Source organism: Elgaria multicarinata, chromosome 8, assembly GCF_023053635.1.
Source record: "Elgaria multicarinata webbii isolate HBS135686 ecotype San Diego chromosome 8, rElgMul1.1.pri, whole genome shotgun sequence".
NCBI lineage: Eukaryota > Metazoa > Chordata > Lepidosauria > Squamata > Anguidae > Elgaria > Elgaria multicarinata.
Window position 1 is genome coordinate 53,383,087 of NC_086178.1, and position 17,275 is coordinate 53,400,361.

At 38.6% G+C, this 17,275-nt stretch overlaps 2 protein-coding genes across 4 annotated transcripts in view; both read right to left on the bottom strand.

The window, feature by feature from the left end:
• The window catches only part of WDR33 (WD repeat domain 33), a 71,545-nt gene that overhangs the window by 13,314 nt on the left and 40,956 nt on the right, over positions 1-17,275 (bottom strand). For all 3 annotated transcript variants that reach the window (XM_063132438.1, XM_063132437.1, XM_063132439.1), the window contains exons 8-12: positions 8,235-8,361; positions 5,849-6,003; positions 4,407-4,485; positions 3,643-3,753; positions 196-290 (exon numbers count right to left, since the gene is read on the bottom strand). In XM_063132438.1, coding sequence (XP_062988508.1) covers positions 196-290; positions 3,643-3,753; positions 4,407-4,485; positions 5,849-6,003; positions 8,235-8,361 — 567 coding nt within the window. The remainder of the gene's footprint in view (positions 1-195; positions 291-3,642; positions 3,754-4,406; positions 4,486-5,848; positions 6,004-8,234; positions 8,362-17,275) is intronic.
• The window catches only part of AMMECR1L (AMMECR1 like), an 82,695-nt gene continuing 79,747 nt past the window's right edge, over positions 14,328-17,275 (bottom strand). The window contains exon 9 of the transcript XR_010025724.1: positions 14,328-14,338. The gene's annotated coding sequence lies outside the window, so the exon portion shown is untranslated. The remainder of the gene's footprint in view (positions 14,339-17,275) is intronic.

Genomic DNA, 17,275 nt, shown 5'->3' on the forward strand with positions numbered 1-17,275 from the left:
TAGAGTGTTGGGACTAGAATTGGGTGGACCAAGGTTCAAATCCCCACTCCCATAAAGCCAGGTGCACATTCTCAGCCTAACTTGCCTCACATGGTTTCTGTGAGGACAGAATAGGGGAGGGTGTGTGTGTTTTACACCACCATGAGCTACCTGGCAAAAGGTGAGTTATTAAAAATAATAAATAAATACATATACCATATTCTACTCCATCTTCTGACATTCCTGGAAGCAAGTTGAGGTTATAACGATCTCGCATTTTATCTCCAGGACGATTGCGGGTCCAGAATTTGCTGTCAAAATAAAATAAAGAGATAGTTGACTTATAAGCTAAGCCTTCATCTGTCAGTGCTAATCACTCTTAGCACTTTCTAACTCCATGTTCCACACTCTGAAGATGTAAAACAAAAAATATTTATTAGTCTCTTCTTGTTTTCTACTGGGCTACTTCAAGCTATGATGGCTACTGAACCAGATGGTCACTCACCATCTGCCTATAGTAAAGTAGAGATATAGTATCCACTCCTTGTTGTGCACATAGTTTCAAGTGACCTAAATAAGCAGTAGAGCTGTTTTACAGCAGAAAAGTGCAATTTGTTCTGCATCAAAGGCTACACTGGAAAGTTAATACCAGCCAAAGGTAGACAACTGATATAAGTGATACATGGTTTGTATAATATCTTAAAATGATGGAAATGATTACAATACCAATAGATGGATTTCACATCTTCTCAAATGCCATTTGGGTCATCTTTAGAACTGTATAGAATCCAATTATTATGGTATCTTGGAAATGTGTTCATAAAAAGATTTATATCCAATCCCTAAGTATGAATACCATCAGGGCAATAAAAACAGTTTTTTTAAAGCCAGAATAAAACTATATTAGAGCCGATTTAAAAGTGAACCGCTAAGTATGGTTCTAATGAATATGCAGTGGAAATGAAGAATAGATTTAAGGGACTAGATTTAGTAGATAGGGTCCCGGAAGAACTATGGACAGAAGTTCGCAACATTGTCCAAGAGGTGGCAACAAAAAACATCCCAAAGAAAAAGAAAACCAAGAAGGCAAGATGGCTGTCTGCTGAGACACGGGAAGTAGCCCAAGAAAGAAGGAAAGCAAAAGGCAACAGTGATAGGGGGAGATATGCCCAATTAAATGCAAAATTCCAGAGGTTAGCCAGAAGAGATAAGGAATTATTTTTAAACAAGCAATGTGCGGAAGTGGAAGAAGACAATAGAATAGGAAGGACAAGAGACCTCTTCCAGAAAATTAGAAACATCGGAGGTAAATTCCAGGCAAAAATGGGTATGATCAAAAACAAAGATGGCAAGGATCTAACAGAAACAGAAGAGATCAAGAAAAGGTGGCAAGAGTATACGGAAGATCTGTATAGGAAGGATAATAATATCGGGGATAGCTCAGACGGTGTGGTCAGTGAGTTAGAGCCAGACATCCTGAAGAGTGAGGTTGAATGGGCCTTAAGAAGCATTGCTAACAACAAGGCAGCAGGAGACGACGGTATCCCAGCTGAACTGTTTAAAATATTGCAAGATGCTGCTGTCAAGGTGATGCATGCCATATGCCAGCAAATTTGGAAAACACAAGAATGGCCATCAGACTGGAAAAAATCAACTTATATCCCCATACCAAAAAAGGGAAACACTAAAGAATGTTCAAACTATCGGACAGTGGCACTTATTTCACATGTCAGTAAGGTAATGCTCAAGATCCTGCAAGGTAGACTCCAGCAATTCATGGAGCGAGAATTGCCAGATGTACAAACTGGGTTTAGAAAATGCAGAGGAACTAGAGACCAAATTGCCAATATCCGCTGGATAATGGAGAAAGCCAGGGAGTTCCAGAAAAACATCTATTTCTGTTTTATTGACTATTCTAAAGCCTTTGACTGTGTGGATCATAACAAACTGTGGCAAGTTCTTGGTGGTATGGGGATACCAAGTCATCTTGTCTGCCTCCTGAGGAATCTGTATAATGAACAAGTAGCAACGGTAAGAACAGACCACGGAACAACGGACTGGTTTAAGATTGGGAAAGGAGTATGGCAGGGTTGTATACTCTCACCTTACCTATTCAACTTGAATGCAGAACACATCATGCGACGTGCTGGGCTTGATGAATCCAAGGCTGGAGTTAAAATCGCAGGAAGAAACATTAACAATCTCAGATATGCAGATGACACCACTTTGATGGCTGAAAGCGAGGAGGAGCCGAGGAGCCTTATGACAAAGGTGAAAGAAGAAAGTGCAAAAGCTGGGTTGCAGTTAAACCTCAAAAAAACCAAGATTATGGCAACCAGCTTGACTGACAACTGGCAAATAGAGGGAGAAAACGTGGAGGCAGTGACAGACTTTGTATTTCTGGGCGCAAAGATTACTGCAGACGCTGACCGCAGCCAGGAAATCAGAAGACGTTTACTTCTTGGGAGGAGAGCAATGACAAATCTTGATAAAATAAAGAGCAGAGACACCACACTGACAACAAAGGTCCGCATATTTAAAGCAATGGTATTCCCCGTAGTAACCTATGGCTGCGAGAGCTGGACCATAAGGAAGGCTGAGCGAAGGAAGATAGATGCTTTTGAACTGTGGTGTTGGAGGAAAATTCTGAGAGTGCCTTGGACTGCAAGAAGATCAAACCAGTCCATACTCCAGGAAATAAAGCCAGACTGCTCACTTGAGGGAATGGTATGAAAGGCAAAACTGAAGTACTTTGGCCACATAATGAGAAGACAGGATACCCTGGAGAAGAGGCTGATGCTAGGGAAAGTGGAAGGCAAAAGGAAGAGGGGCCGACCAAGGGCAAGATGGATGGATGATATTCTGGAGGTGACAGACTTGACCTTGGGGGAGCTAGGGGTGGCAACGGCCGACAGAAAGCTCTGGTGTGGGCTGGTCCATGAAGTCACGAAGAGTCGGAAATGACTGAACGAATAAACAACAACAAGTATGGTTCTGCAATACACATAATGTAAAAGTGATAAATTAGTTCAAGGACATGTTGCATCAAGGTAGCATCCAAAACAGGTAATCCAAAACAGAATTTGAGAAATTGCTATTCTGTGGTTCAGAATATCAGAGGTTATGGTACAACAAATACAGATGACATATTTGTCTACTTTAAACCCTGAAAACATTCAGTCAATCTCTAACAGCAGCTTTTTGTACATTTACCTTATTATATTTCACTCTGTGCCTCTTTATCAACAAATTCTTCCAGCATATTAGTTGACCAGTATTATATGGCTGACATGTTAGATATGTGCCACCTGAGTAGCACCTAATAGCATTAGAATTAAATTTGGACACAGTGTACTATTCTGAGACATAAATTACCATGAATGGTCATTTTCAGTTGATTGTTGTACAAATGTATTTGTGGAAAGCCCCATATAAAAAACAAATTAGTGATATTACATGAAAATATCCCATTTTATCCTTCCATGGCATATGAAAACTATATTTATTTTACTTTATGTCTTGAAAGTTCCTGCAAGTGTGCGTGCATGCACATACCTATCGAAGTCCAAGCAAATTGGATGAAACAGGGACAGAATTGCCTAATAAAAACAAAATGCACTTTGGGTCAAAAGATTGTTAAGCATCATAATTCAGTCAAAATACCTGGTGTGATCATTTGATCCTGAGCACAGAATGTGTCCTAGAGGATGCCAAGCCAAACTCCAGATCATTCCTTCATGGGCCATTTCCATACCTCCCACTTCCTTTTCCACCCTGAAATATATAAAAAGAATATCTGAAATAGATAAAGGCCCTTTTTACACCTAAGGGTTATCCCAGGAAAATGGAGGGATCATCCCTGCCTGCTCCCAGAATCCCCTGTGTTTCATTTGGATGCACAGGGATGATCCCAGGACGATCTAGGAAAAAAAGGCAGGTGTAGAAACAGCCAAAGAAGAGGCTATGGATTAAGCACTGAGGTCTATTTGCTATTCAGCTGCTCAAGGTTTACAAAGTTGCTCAACGCAAGTTATTTTCTCTGTATCTGGCACTATAATTTGTGTAAAAACAGGAGCAATATACTTTAGAAAAAGTTTATTTATCTGTGATGGCTATTTCCCCCACAGAGTGAACAATGACATACAAGAAGCCAAATCCACACTCCTTACATATGTGTCAATATACACTCAAGCAGAAATATTTAGGGTGAAAATTAATCTCTCTAATAACTAACTCCACCAGGATTAGTCTAATCCATATTTCCATAGATTTCTTCAACAGCTATATGAGAAGTAAAACTCTTCAGCTCAGTACCAAGATTCTCAAAAATTATCTCAGCAAGAAATCTATAGCTTTAAAAGGTGACATTAAAATATGCCAAATTTCTCACTGTAATTCCCTATCAGACTGGTGGCTGAGGTACCTACCCAACATGCCAAAACAGCAATGAGCCATCAGACCCTCCACTGGCAAAAAGGCCTTCATGAACTGGATGCCAGGCCACAGCTGCAATGTAAAAATTCACAAGTACTATTATATATTTACACTTTTCAATAGCATGCTAGAACAGAGATGACAGTATCTGCCTAGAGGTTTTATGTTCTACACTGGAAAGCATCTAGGCTTTGCATGGGGAATGGAGGAGAGGTCATGGTTAGCTGTGAGCAGTGGAAGACGAATCTGTGGAGGTACAGAAAATAAGTCCTTCATATTTCAGAGTAGACTCTGGAGTCCTTATGGGAGGACTTGGATGAGAGGGAAGTGATTTGATGAATGGAGAAGACAAGACTGTTTTAGCAGCAGCATACAAGAAGGATCATTGGTGGGAATCAGAGAAATCAACAGAGGAAGCAGACAGATGGATATTTAGAAAGTTGGAAGGGAGGGGGATGCAAGAGAAGAGGCATAATTAGGGGCAACAAGCTTTAAATATACACATTTGAACTTCACTTAGAGGATGGCCTATGAATAGGAAGAGGAGTAATATAGGAGCAGGAATTTGAGTTTCTACCAGTGACAAAAGAAACCTCTCTAAAGATAGAACTAAAAAAGATGACAATGGCTCAGAAGTCTGAGTGAGTCAAAAAGGATAGTAAGATCAACATCTTCAAAAGTAGCAGACAGGTTGAGGAGAATGATGATGGAGAAGAAGTCCTTAGCTTTGACCAGAAGCAGAATGGAAATCTTGGCAAAAGACGTTTCAAGAAGACTGGATAAACAGTAAAACAACAACAAAGGCCGTTCCCACTGATTCTTTTGTGCTTGTGCAACGGTGATTTAGTGCTTCCAGGGAGCCACTGAAAACAAGAGCAAATGCTCATTTCTGGAAGGGGGCAGGTTGGTGGAGCTTCAATAAGGGAGTTACGCCAACCTGCTCCCTTATAGAAACACGTATTTCTATTTATTTCAGGGCTTGCGCACAGAACTGCTAATTCGTTGTTGCACAAGCAGTGGAGGCTGCTTGCACAATGTAATTGGCAGGGGTGGCCACATGCAGAACAGAAACAGTGGTTGGCCCCACACACAGGCAGGCAGGATTGGATATTGCCTAGAGTAGTCATGTACTGAGTTGAATGAGATGAAGGGAGGGTGTGAAGACCATGGGGATGGGGGGGAGTTTGGATGTCTGAAAGAAGAGTGGAAGATACCAGTTGTTTTGGACTACAACTCCCACAATCCATGACCATCTACCATGCTGTCTGAGGCTGATGGGGAGTTGTAGTTCAAAATATCTGGAGGGTACAAACTTGCCTAACCCTGTGTTGGATGCGAACTATACCAGCCTGGCAGACTTAACCAATCGCTTTTGAGAATCTTGAACATCCAACCACCAAGCTCAGAAACAGTGAACACAGAAGTCATTTTTAACCTGTGGCTTCCTTCTTATGACCCCTGAAGACCTGAAGCTCTTCTTTCAGATTTCGGATATCAAAGAGTTTGCAGAGGTGATCACGAGATGCTGTAAGTAGCCAGTTGCCATTTAGGTTTAATTTGACTTCCATCACAGTGTTTTTGTGAGCATGTCTGGAAGAAATCATAAGAAGTATAACTGTAAAAACCAACAGATGCTCCAAATGTAACCACTGTTTGTATTCAGAACATCTCAGGCACTTGAAATTATCCTATTTTTAAAGAAAAAGCTCTGGATTATTTGATTTTCAGGAGTGAGAATGGCAGGTCCCATTCTACACATTACAACAGAAGAGTAGGAGAAGGATGGATCACTCTTCTCCTTCAAGGTAGCATGCAAATTACTTCTAGGGAGGTAACCTAGTGAAATAGTGGGATATAAATACTTTCATAAACAAACAAACAAAACTTTGATCTAGCTAGTAGTATTTTTTTATTAGACCATGATCAAGAGGGACACTCAACATTTATTTATTTATGTATTTATGTATTTATTTATTTATTAGATTTATATTTTTCCTTTTCTCCAAGGAGTTCAAGGCCGCTTATGTGTTTCCCTCCACCCCATTTTATCATCACAACAAGTGAGCTTCGTGGACATGGGGATTTAAACTTGTGTCTCCTTGGTCTAACACTCAAACCAATACATCATGCTCGTTCCCTGGCACAATCTGGCTGCACACCCTAACATTTTAAAATGTTTCCTAGTTATTAGCCTCACACACAAAACATCCTAAATTACTTTTTATGGTCCCCAAAATAATAAAAAAGTAATTTGGGCTTTGGGCATGCCTGCTATATCTTTTATTGAGTTTCTCTTTAAAAATAGTTATCACACCAAATCCTAAACATTGTTTTTAAACTTGGGATAATTTCACTCAAGGGAGGGGAAACGTTTTGGCCCTACCAAAACCCCGCCCCTCCCGTCCTCAGTTTCCAGCTCATTGATACAGAAAGGGCTGCTTTTCAGCAGCTTTGAGCTGGAGGAAACCTAGCAGGGATGGGGCTTTAGGGGAAGGAGCCTGGCCTGGCAAAAGAATGAGCGGGCCAGATGGAGAACATCTGTGGGTTGTATGTGGCTTGCGGGCTGGAGGTTCCCCATCCCTCGTTTAACTGAAAGCTGAACAGGTGATTAGCAAAGATTTTTTAAAATCCAATTATTTTCAATGTATTATTCTCCCCCTGCATATAAGAAATCCAGCAGGCCTTGTGATGACAATCTTAGCCTAGAGAACACATTTTTGCCTCAATAAAGAACAGATTTCACAAGACTTAAAAGTAAAACGTATTTGAAGTCTGCAACAGACCACTTGGGCAAGGATAGACTTGTTAACGAGAGGGATGTGTGTATAAGGGACACTGGATTAGATCAAAAGTCCATTTAGTCCAGCATCCTGTTTTCTATAGCGGCCAGCCAGATGCTTCTAGGAAGTCCACAAGAAGGGAATGAAGGCATCTGCCTTCTCCTGCTATTGCATCCACCAAAAATGGGCATTTAGTAGCATACTGTCTCTGGTCATGGAGGTTTCTAAGTAAGTTTTATGGCTAATCACCACCGATCGACCTGTAATGCATTCCTTTAATGGAGTTAAATTTGCTTAACTCCATTTGCTTAACTCCATTTTAAAGCTAACTAAGGTAGCGGCCATTACCTGTGGTAATTAATTCCTTAACGATGAATCCTATGCACGTTTAGACAGAAAAAAAAGTCCTACAACTCCCAGCATTCCTCAACCAGCATGGCCAGCAAGAGGGATGCTGGAGGTTATAGGACTTTTTTCTATCTAAACCAGCATAGGATGGTGCCCAAAGTTAATGATGTAGTGTATGAAGTACTGTCTTTTTTCTGCCATGCCAAACAATTTCACTGGGTGACCCAGAATCCTAGTATATGAGAGAGGGAGGAGAAATTGTCTCTATTCACTTTCTCCGCACCACAAATAATTTTATAACCACCCTTGTCATATTTGTGACCATCCCTCCCTGCATATATTTTTTAAACTAAAAGGTCCCAAATACTTTAGCATTTTGTCACAGGGAAAGTGTTCTAATCCCTTTATCATTCTGATTGCCCTTTTTGGCTCTTTTTCTAGCTACACAATAGCCCAGCCTTCCTCAACCTGATGCCCTACAAATGCTAGCCTAGAATGATGGGAATTGTAGTCCAACACATCAAGTTGGGGTAGGCTGCAATAGGCCTTTTGAGATGAAGAAATCAGCTCACATGGTATTCCAAATGCAATCAATAACAATATTCTAAATCAGTACTCAATAAATCCAAAGAAGTTCAAAGCACAAAAATGTTTGGCAACAAGAGCCCAGACACCAACTGCAATTGCACTTACAGTGTAGCAAGGCTCTGGCCAGTCTTTGGATCCCAGAATTTGATTGGCTGTTGACTATCTTTACTTCCAGAAACCACTAAACCCTTTGTTGGGTGCCAGTCAACACACTTGACATCAGCACCATGGCCTGTTGAAAATAAAAAAGAATTGTTGATTAAAAGATTTCGCAAATTAAATAGTGAAGAACTATCCGATCTATTTAGTGGCACAATAGTTTGAATGTGCTCCACAAAATATGCCTTGATTGGCCTTAAATATTTTATATTTTAAAAGTTCATCGGTTTTCTACAAGAAAGTCAAATTGATATAAAGCTGAGGGTCCCTACATAAAAGTTTTTTTTAAGTTACTAAAAATGGTAATTTAAATATAACAGATCAATAACTGTTCAAAATTAGTTTAGAGTAGGAAAATATATTAACATGAATCTATTAATATCTAGATTTCAGTAATGCATATAAACATTTTTTTCATGGGTGAAATAAATGATTGCAATGTAACATGACCTGAGCTCACAAACATAAGTTTTTTAAAAACGTTATATTAAATTCAAACATTTTGCAAGATTGTATGCTGTGACATAAAAGGTACGTGGATTCTATATGATAACCTCCAGCTGGCTGAATTAATAAGCTGCCTTTCATTGTAGTATTATTTGTGCTTTTTAGACAGATAACCTCGTGTGTGCAAAATAATCCACATATTTGCTGAAGATGAATGAATTCCAAACTAAATTTATTAGATTTTTTCAACTAGTTAGTTCTAAAAGAAAACCCTATAAACATTATTTGGATCATCACATTTTTTTCAGAAACTTTCAGACAAAGGTGAATGAAAATCATATGGGCAGGACATAAACACTAAAGCAACAGATTTGCTATTCAGGACTGCAGTTTTTGAAATTGCTATTGAAATTTACTATCTGAAGTTGAAATTTTATGTGTAGCTATCTTTTTTCCAGAGACTGTAACCTAAACCCTGGAATAAAACCAGATTGTCTAAAATCAAACATATCCCACCATCTAGTAAGAATGATCCACATATGGATGAGTCTTCTGGATGTAGTTCTGAAAAAAGAGATCTGGGATTCTTCCAGACAGGCTTTTATAGCGTCATCAATCTACGTAATTCACAAAATGTTACTGCGCAGGTTCAGACATTGTCATCTTCTACTTGCAACCCTCCCAGGTTTCCCCACTGCTGCTTCTGTCTTTTTTTCCTTTTCTTTTTTACCATGGAAATTCCGTTAATAAGAAAAATCCAAATAGCTGCGCAATGCCTTCCAATTGATAGTGCTAGGAGACCTCTGCCTGAAAGAACCCTGCATAGGGAAAGCCTGCATCTAGCACCCATCTCTTTCTTTGTGGAGAGACTCATTCCAGGCAGCTTCCTTCTCACCACATCACAATGGACGATCAGCATTGTCAAAGTTGATAGCACGAAGCATCTATTTGGCAATGAACCTCACACACACAGTACCCTCCTTCTCTTCTTTGTTTTAAAAAGCACATTCTCAGAAAGCATATTATCAGCCTTCTGAATGTAAGATATGCTTAAGATTTTGCTTGGAACATTTATATCTGTAATTCAGAAGCTTTCTTTCTCCGATCATTGGCCATTTGTATTTTAAAACAAAACAAAAACTTAACTGGTTGCCTGGAACTGATTTTTATTCACTACTGGTGACCAGGGACTGGTTATTTACAAGGTATGCAGGCAACCTTAATCATACTTACTTAGACATGGAACTTACTCCCTAGTAAGCATGCATAGAATTGCATCCTGATTTAGTCTATTAAAATTACACTCTCACTAGCTCTACAAGTAAGAAAATGCAGCTACAAATTCTCTGATCTATAATTAGTAACCTTTTTATTTTTATTTTTTGTCATGAAATGGAAAAGAAATATTAAGAGTCATGAAAATATACTGGAGGAGAAGGAGCTAGTCTGGAAGACAACAGATTTAGGTCATGGGAAGAACCTAAAATTGTTCTGAATGAAACTGTCCTATTCCCTATCCAGACAAAATGGTTTCAAGATTGCTCTGCAGTCATGCTTTTAAATAAAGTACTTGAGAAACTGAAATCTACACTAAAAGTATTACATTTTATGTTAATACACTTTGTTTATGGTTCTGAACGTGCATGGATTCTCATGAGCAAACATGTGTTTGAGGATTTCCTAATTTAGTACAGTAACTGGAACAGCTCAATGTGCACATTCCCATTGCAGGTGTGCAAGTGTGTCCCCACAACTCCACTGAATGAAGAAATATGTTCTTGCAAGGAGCACTGTGTGTACAATGGAACATTGGCCTGGGTGTGGTCAGCACTGTGACTGCAACTATTCGAATTCTTAGGGCACACAACCCCATTCACATTTTAGGTGGGGGACCATAACTTCCAACTTTCTTCATTTACAGACCTGAAAAATACAGGACTCAATTAAGCTTCAATTCAGAGAAGCAAAATTACTCTTTGACCCTATTCAGATGTCATGCTAAGCCACAGCGGTAAAGCATTTTGAGCTAAATATTATGGTTAGCGAGTTGTGTGAACTATGACTTAAACCATTCCTAACTATGGTGGCTACATAACCACCGTTTAAACATGCTCGCTAACCCTTTGCTGCAAAAGGTTTAGCGGCCTAATCATGGCTTAGCGTGTCATCTGAACAAGCCCAATATTTATACAGTAGGTAAAGTGAAGTGCTTTGGTAATTTCAATGACCACAGGAGCACACCTAAAAGAATAAAGAATTGAACTCAATACAATAATGTGTTCAGCTCAAACAATCAAGCACATCTCTCGTAGTTTTATGTGGGAACTGACAAATTTAACAAGATCAAGAAACTTCCCCTCAAGGTAGAAAAAAAAGTGAGGGGCCATTTTATCCATTAGCTTGCCTAGATTATTATTCATATAGGCGTCTTAATACAAAAAAATTGTCAGGCACTTTCCTGAAACACAGTACCAGTCAACACGCTATCAGACACATGAATCAGGCTGATACACTCTGTAACCATTTCTTCCAGAGAGCTTCTAAACATTTGTTTCAAACCTGCTCCCTCACATTGCCTGCCAAGCATGGGCAACAGAAAACCCTTAACCATCTTAGATTTTTTGTAGTGTGGGCTTCAGGACCTCATTAACTGTGCAATCCTATAGATGTCTACTTCAAAGTAAGTTCCATTGAGTTCAATGGGGTTTATTCCCAGGTATATGGATATAGAACTGCAGCCTAAAGCTCTGATTTGTGTTTTGAAGACCACCTCTTTAGTAAAAATTAACAATGCCAGCAACAGTTAACATTGTACCTGCCCCTCAAATTAAATTTGGATTCAGACAGGACTGTCAACTGATCCTTACGGAATAAAGTCGTATTGCAACCATTGGGGCTGAGATATTAAAACTGATTATAAACAATTAAATTAACAAGATTAAAAAATGTTGATCAGCTAAAAAGGTGTCCTGAAAATTGAGCTGCAGATTTAAATGTATGTTTAAAATAGGAATTCTCCCTTCTCTCACTCATAGGAGGGAATTCTTCTGCATGACACATATGATCATATAAAAGTGAAGTAAGCTTTTTTTGCCTCAGAACTATTGGTTGTCTCATGTAAATATATACAAAATTGATTACTCAAGTAAAATATACAATTAATTGTCTTAAATTTCTTTAATTGGGTGACATTCTTAGCAACCCTGTATTGTTCAAAATATTTTACAACCATCAGGAACAAACACTGACAAGAATCCAAAAAGTAGTAGACTCAAGCCATTGAAATTGGGTTGTTTTGACTGTTAAGAAGTGTCTGAAGCAGCTTTTTCTATGTAGTTATGACACAGAGGTGTACACTGCATTTCATACCTGTGATTATTGTGCGAAAACTGAGGCAGGGATTGGGGAGATTATTCTATTCACACAGTGTAGATGCTGTGCCAATACTGGTGGCCTATAACAGCCAACACAGATGCAGATCTCAAAAGGTCTTGCCTGCATGGATTATAAGCAGCTTTCTGCAAGTGTAGTTTTATAACACCTGGCCCATGCAAACGGGGCCTTGCCTCGTCTTAGCCTACTTTATAGTTGTAGCCAGAAAGTATAAAGCACACCCCCACCCACACATATGCAACTGTTTGTATGATTATCAGATTATGTTTACAACCATGAGAATTAGATGGTGCACGTTGTGAGGATATTCTGGGAGGATATTAGTTGAATACTGCAGAAACATCACAAGAATTGTTCACAGATCTTAGAGTATTCTTAGGCTGCAATTACTTTACCCACCCAAAATGGACAGAAAAGGAACATTCCCATCTCAGATTCTTTATAGATTCTTTCACTGGTCAAATTGTTTTATATGTAGAAGGAGCTTTGCTCTTGGGTTTCTTTGATGCCCCAAAGCAACCCACTTCTGAAACTGATTGGATTTTCACAAACAGCTTGTGATATGGCATGGGATGGATTAATCAGTTTGCTTAAATGGTTCTTTGTATCCATAATCTTCAGCAACAATTGTGTAGGAGAGGAGTACTCATAAAAAGAATACTCTGACTTACATGAATATCAAATAACATCAAATTTACCCATTAGGTAGAGTATATTGTGTCACAAGGCTTTACAGATCCTTCTTAGAAAAAAATTACACCTGCCAAAGACTTTTCTTTTTTATAAACTTGTTTATGGAGGCTTTAATGGCTGGATTTGTTATTTGATTTTATATAGATGTTTTAATTGTAAGCTGCTTTGAAGTCTATTCTCGAAAAAATAGTGTCTATATGTAAACAAATAAGTAAACTGGTACTCTGATACACAGCCTCATCTTCATCCTGCAATCATATGAAACTCCTGTATGCACAGGCTGCCCATTCATTTCCATTGAGTTAGCAGGTACATTGCAAGCGCAAAATGCACACATAGATCTGCTCCCTCCACTGAAATGAATGGGCTAATCCTTCCTTCATGTACACCATGGAGTTTTTGCACTCATTGGAAATTCCTGGTTCAAGCTGTAAATCTGTAATAAATATGGTTAATAAAACGAGACTCGCTTCCTCAGGAAAAAACACACACACTTTCACACCTTTTGGATATCCTGTCTTAGTGACCTCTGTTATAACCCTTAACATTTTGATTCATTCTTGATTCCTTGGAGCCTTATTTGTTGTACAGTGTGTACAAGTACACAATGATATTCATTTCTTCTTCCTGTAATAAGCTAGTCATTTAGTGCTGTTTTATGTGTGTGTAGACAGTCATATATGTTCCCTTTATGCAGAGGTGTGTAAAGCCTGAAGGGGGGAAATGAGGAAAAAATTAATTGAAAGGGCCCCTGCTAAAAATAACAAAAATGGTCTATACAAAACCTGGGGGAAATGGTGGAGGAAACTGTTGTTAATGGTAATTTCTGAATACATGTATATGTGTAAAATTTGAACTATTTAAAGGGAGCAAGGGACCAGTTAGGTGAGGAGCATGGGATAAGATGAGAAATATTCTAACACATCCTATAAAACAGGGATGGGGAACTCTTCTATACCTGCTGTTTGGACTGCATCCTGAGCAACCTCCCAGGGGTCAGATGAGACAGGGTCCTCCCAAAACCCCAACCCCTGGCAGCCTAGGACAGTGGCTGGCAAGCCAGAGGTTCCTCATCCCTTCTATAAAAAATCCTACTGATACTAAAATGGTTGCCTAAATCGTCTTTGCTAGTCCTAAGGGTCACAGCAGTGAGTCTGGTCCCTCTTTCTGATATTAGATGCAAATTGCAAAAGCCACTACTGAACAATAATGAACAAAAACTCAATTCTAGTAGAAATGAGAAAACTGGCTAGTGCAGACTAGAATACATTCAGTTAGATTCCCAACTGTATGATGCTTGCAAAGAAGTCACTATGGGTTGGATCTAGACCCAGAGCTCCGCTTATGGGTTGCCTTGCTGGAAGAAGGGATTGGGGGAGGAGATTTTCACCAATTTCTCCTTTCCCCTGCAGCCCATAGTGTCACCTCCCCCTTTGTTCTGGAGGGTCTCTGATTCTCTGGAGCACCTTTTCAGGGATCACAAGGGGTTGTATGGGGAAGGGGAATTACTCCCATATCTTCCTTTAGTGGGAGCCTCTTCTGCAAACGGAAGGAGCCTTGCATTGATGGAAGGGATGTCCAGATAAAACCCTATGCTTTTTCACTTTAATCACAATTTGAAATTCAAAATTAGTTTCCCTTAAGCTTTGTAGAATGAAATTCAATATGGTAAAGAATTTTACTATAAAAGGTAGAATCTTTCCAATTTAAATCTATTCCTGTTTAAAAGAAAATATATTTCAGTTATGGTAGAAAAAAATAATACAGAATTTAATAAATTTCACATGAATTCAGTAACTAAAACTGTTCATAAATGCAAGATGATATAAGCAAAAACTGAATAGAGAACTAATCTTAGGACAGTAAAATAATGAATTAGCTTTATGATTACATAAAGAATAGAAGTGCTTTGTACATGGGAAATATGCCAATTAAAATGTAAGTTATTTTGTATTTTTACAATAAAATGTTACAAGTCATAGACAAATCTGATGCAAAGCTATTATACTATAAATAATTTGTTTATCAACAGTCTACAACCAAACAATAATAATTCTTCTACAAACTAACTGGATCCCAGTTATCTTTGTGCATTAGTTAAAACAATACAATTAAACAGTGGTAGCCAATGAAATTTCAAGACAACCTTTTATAAAACTGGTAATTATTGATAAGTTATATTGATTAAAGGTATGCAACTATATAAAAAATGTCCAGTTTACAGCATTAAAAATCAAGAACAAAAATAAGTGTATAAGGACATATGAGGAGTAAGAAGTACAGTATATCAGGCATGGGGGAAGGGTTTCCTCAGTGTTTTTTTCCACCTTCTGATTCAGAAAACTTGTGGCCCTTTTTTAATTCAGGTGGATTGAGTTTGGGAGGCTGAGATACACGTCAGTAATACAGTGATACTAAGTTGATAGACAATGTTGAACAAATTTTCAAATACTATTTTCTGTTTGGACAGTGGCAAATGTGCATCACCTGAATAAGAGTCCTTCAACTTCTAGAACAATAAAACGATAATTTGTCTTCTTAATAGTGCCTAATGTAGTATGTTAATAGTTCTAGCAAATAAAGAATAACAGTATTATCTTTAGTGTTTGTTTCTAAAGAATTCAACCACAGTATATTTTCTTTTCACAAGATGTTGATTTTCTAGCCTGACTAGGCCAATGTTGAAACCAAAAAAAGGTTTCTTACATACATACAACTGCTGCTGAATGTACCCTAGGTTGCCTCTTTTGTTCTTTACAGAAAAAGTTCTTCATGGTGCAACGGAGGCTAATAACCATTTTCCCTCAAGTTTTAGCAATGGCACCTCAGGTGGGAATCCACTCTTAGTCACATGGACAAAAGATGTACACATTAGCTGAGACAGAGTAGAAGCACCTAAGCTGCTTAAAGTAAACTGTGCCACAGAGGCAGTCAATCTGGCATGGGGAGGTAGTACGATTAAAGTGTCATGTAACTTGCAAAAAAATAACAAGGATTATTTTCTTTTTACACCAAAGAATTCTATGTGAGAGTATACTGTCTTTAGAAACATTAAATATTTCTTTAGAAACATTTATTACTCACATATTTAATATACTATATGAAACAAAGGAACAGAACATGGAAGCATATTTACTTCTCTTCCTAGTCATAATGTGTCTTTAATGTAAACATGTCTGGTCTGGATAATGTATAAACAGGCTATATACCAATATCATACTGACAGGGTAGTTATACTGAGCATTTGGAAAAAGAAATAATGGAAAATCAAATAAATAAATTCCAGATCTGACCATACATTCAGTACAGTTAATTACTGTATTTTCAAGGAAATCATAAAATTATGTTCCATAGTGCAAAATGACACTTTGTCCCCTTGCTCCAGTGCTGAGCATCCATGAGGCAGCTGCTGCCATGGAAACTCCAGAAAAATCTCTCAGTAGAGCACAAGTAGCGTTTCTAGCATATGAGGGAATGGGTTTGTCTATGGGTACTAGCAACTTGTTTTAAGCAATACAGTAGTTGTGTCAACTACTGCTGCCATAATTTTACACTCAGCAGAAGGCTTGGAAGCTTTTAAATATTTTTATAGCAAGTGATAGTATATAGTTTGAGCTGGTGCAGTGAAAATCTCTGCTTGAACAGCAGCAAGCTAGAGCCAATGACTGGATTGCCATGTGTCACAAAATGATATCCTGCAAACACAACAATTAAAAATACTCCGTGAATAAGTAACTGAAAGGTTAATTAATGAACCTATACACATAAAATTCAGTTTCCTGGATTATAAAAACTATAATTTTGATGCAATCCCAACCAGTTATGTCAGTGGTGTATTCGCTGATGTTTTAAATGTTCCCAACAACTTATTGAATATATTAGTGTACAGGTATTATGAGTTAGAAAGTACGCTTTTGAGGGCTGAAGTGATCCCGCCATCCCAACTTCTCCTATTTTAGTCTTCTATTTTGGGGCACCTGTTCGCATCCCAATCTGTAGCTGCTTCAATTCCAGTTTCACCAATTTTTTGTTTAGGTTACTTCTGAACCCAGCCAGTCAGGGACCATATTGTGAATGTGATGATGTCATGGCACTACGTAGCCAATCAGATCTGGCTACACGATGATGTTGCTGAGGGGAAAAAATGGTTTTGCATTGTCTACACTCTGAATGGAGGAAGAGGAAATATCTTGGTCCATTGTAAAGGCAACTAGGTAACATACCTGCCTTGGTGTGCTGCATTAGCATGCCATGACGCCACTAAAGTGCAGCATGTGTCAGTACAAGTGCCACCCAGTGCCTTGGCAACATGCTAGCATGCTCCTTCTTGCCCCTTTCATTTAGACTGAGGGCAATAGGAAGGCTTTGTTTGTTCAGAATGGCAGCACCATGTAGTTAAATCTGATTGGCTATGTGGCTGATGCAATGTCAGCATTCTTGCTCTTTCTCCCCGA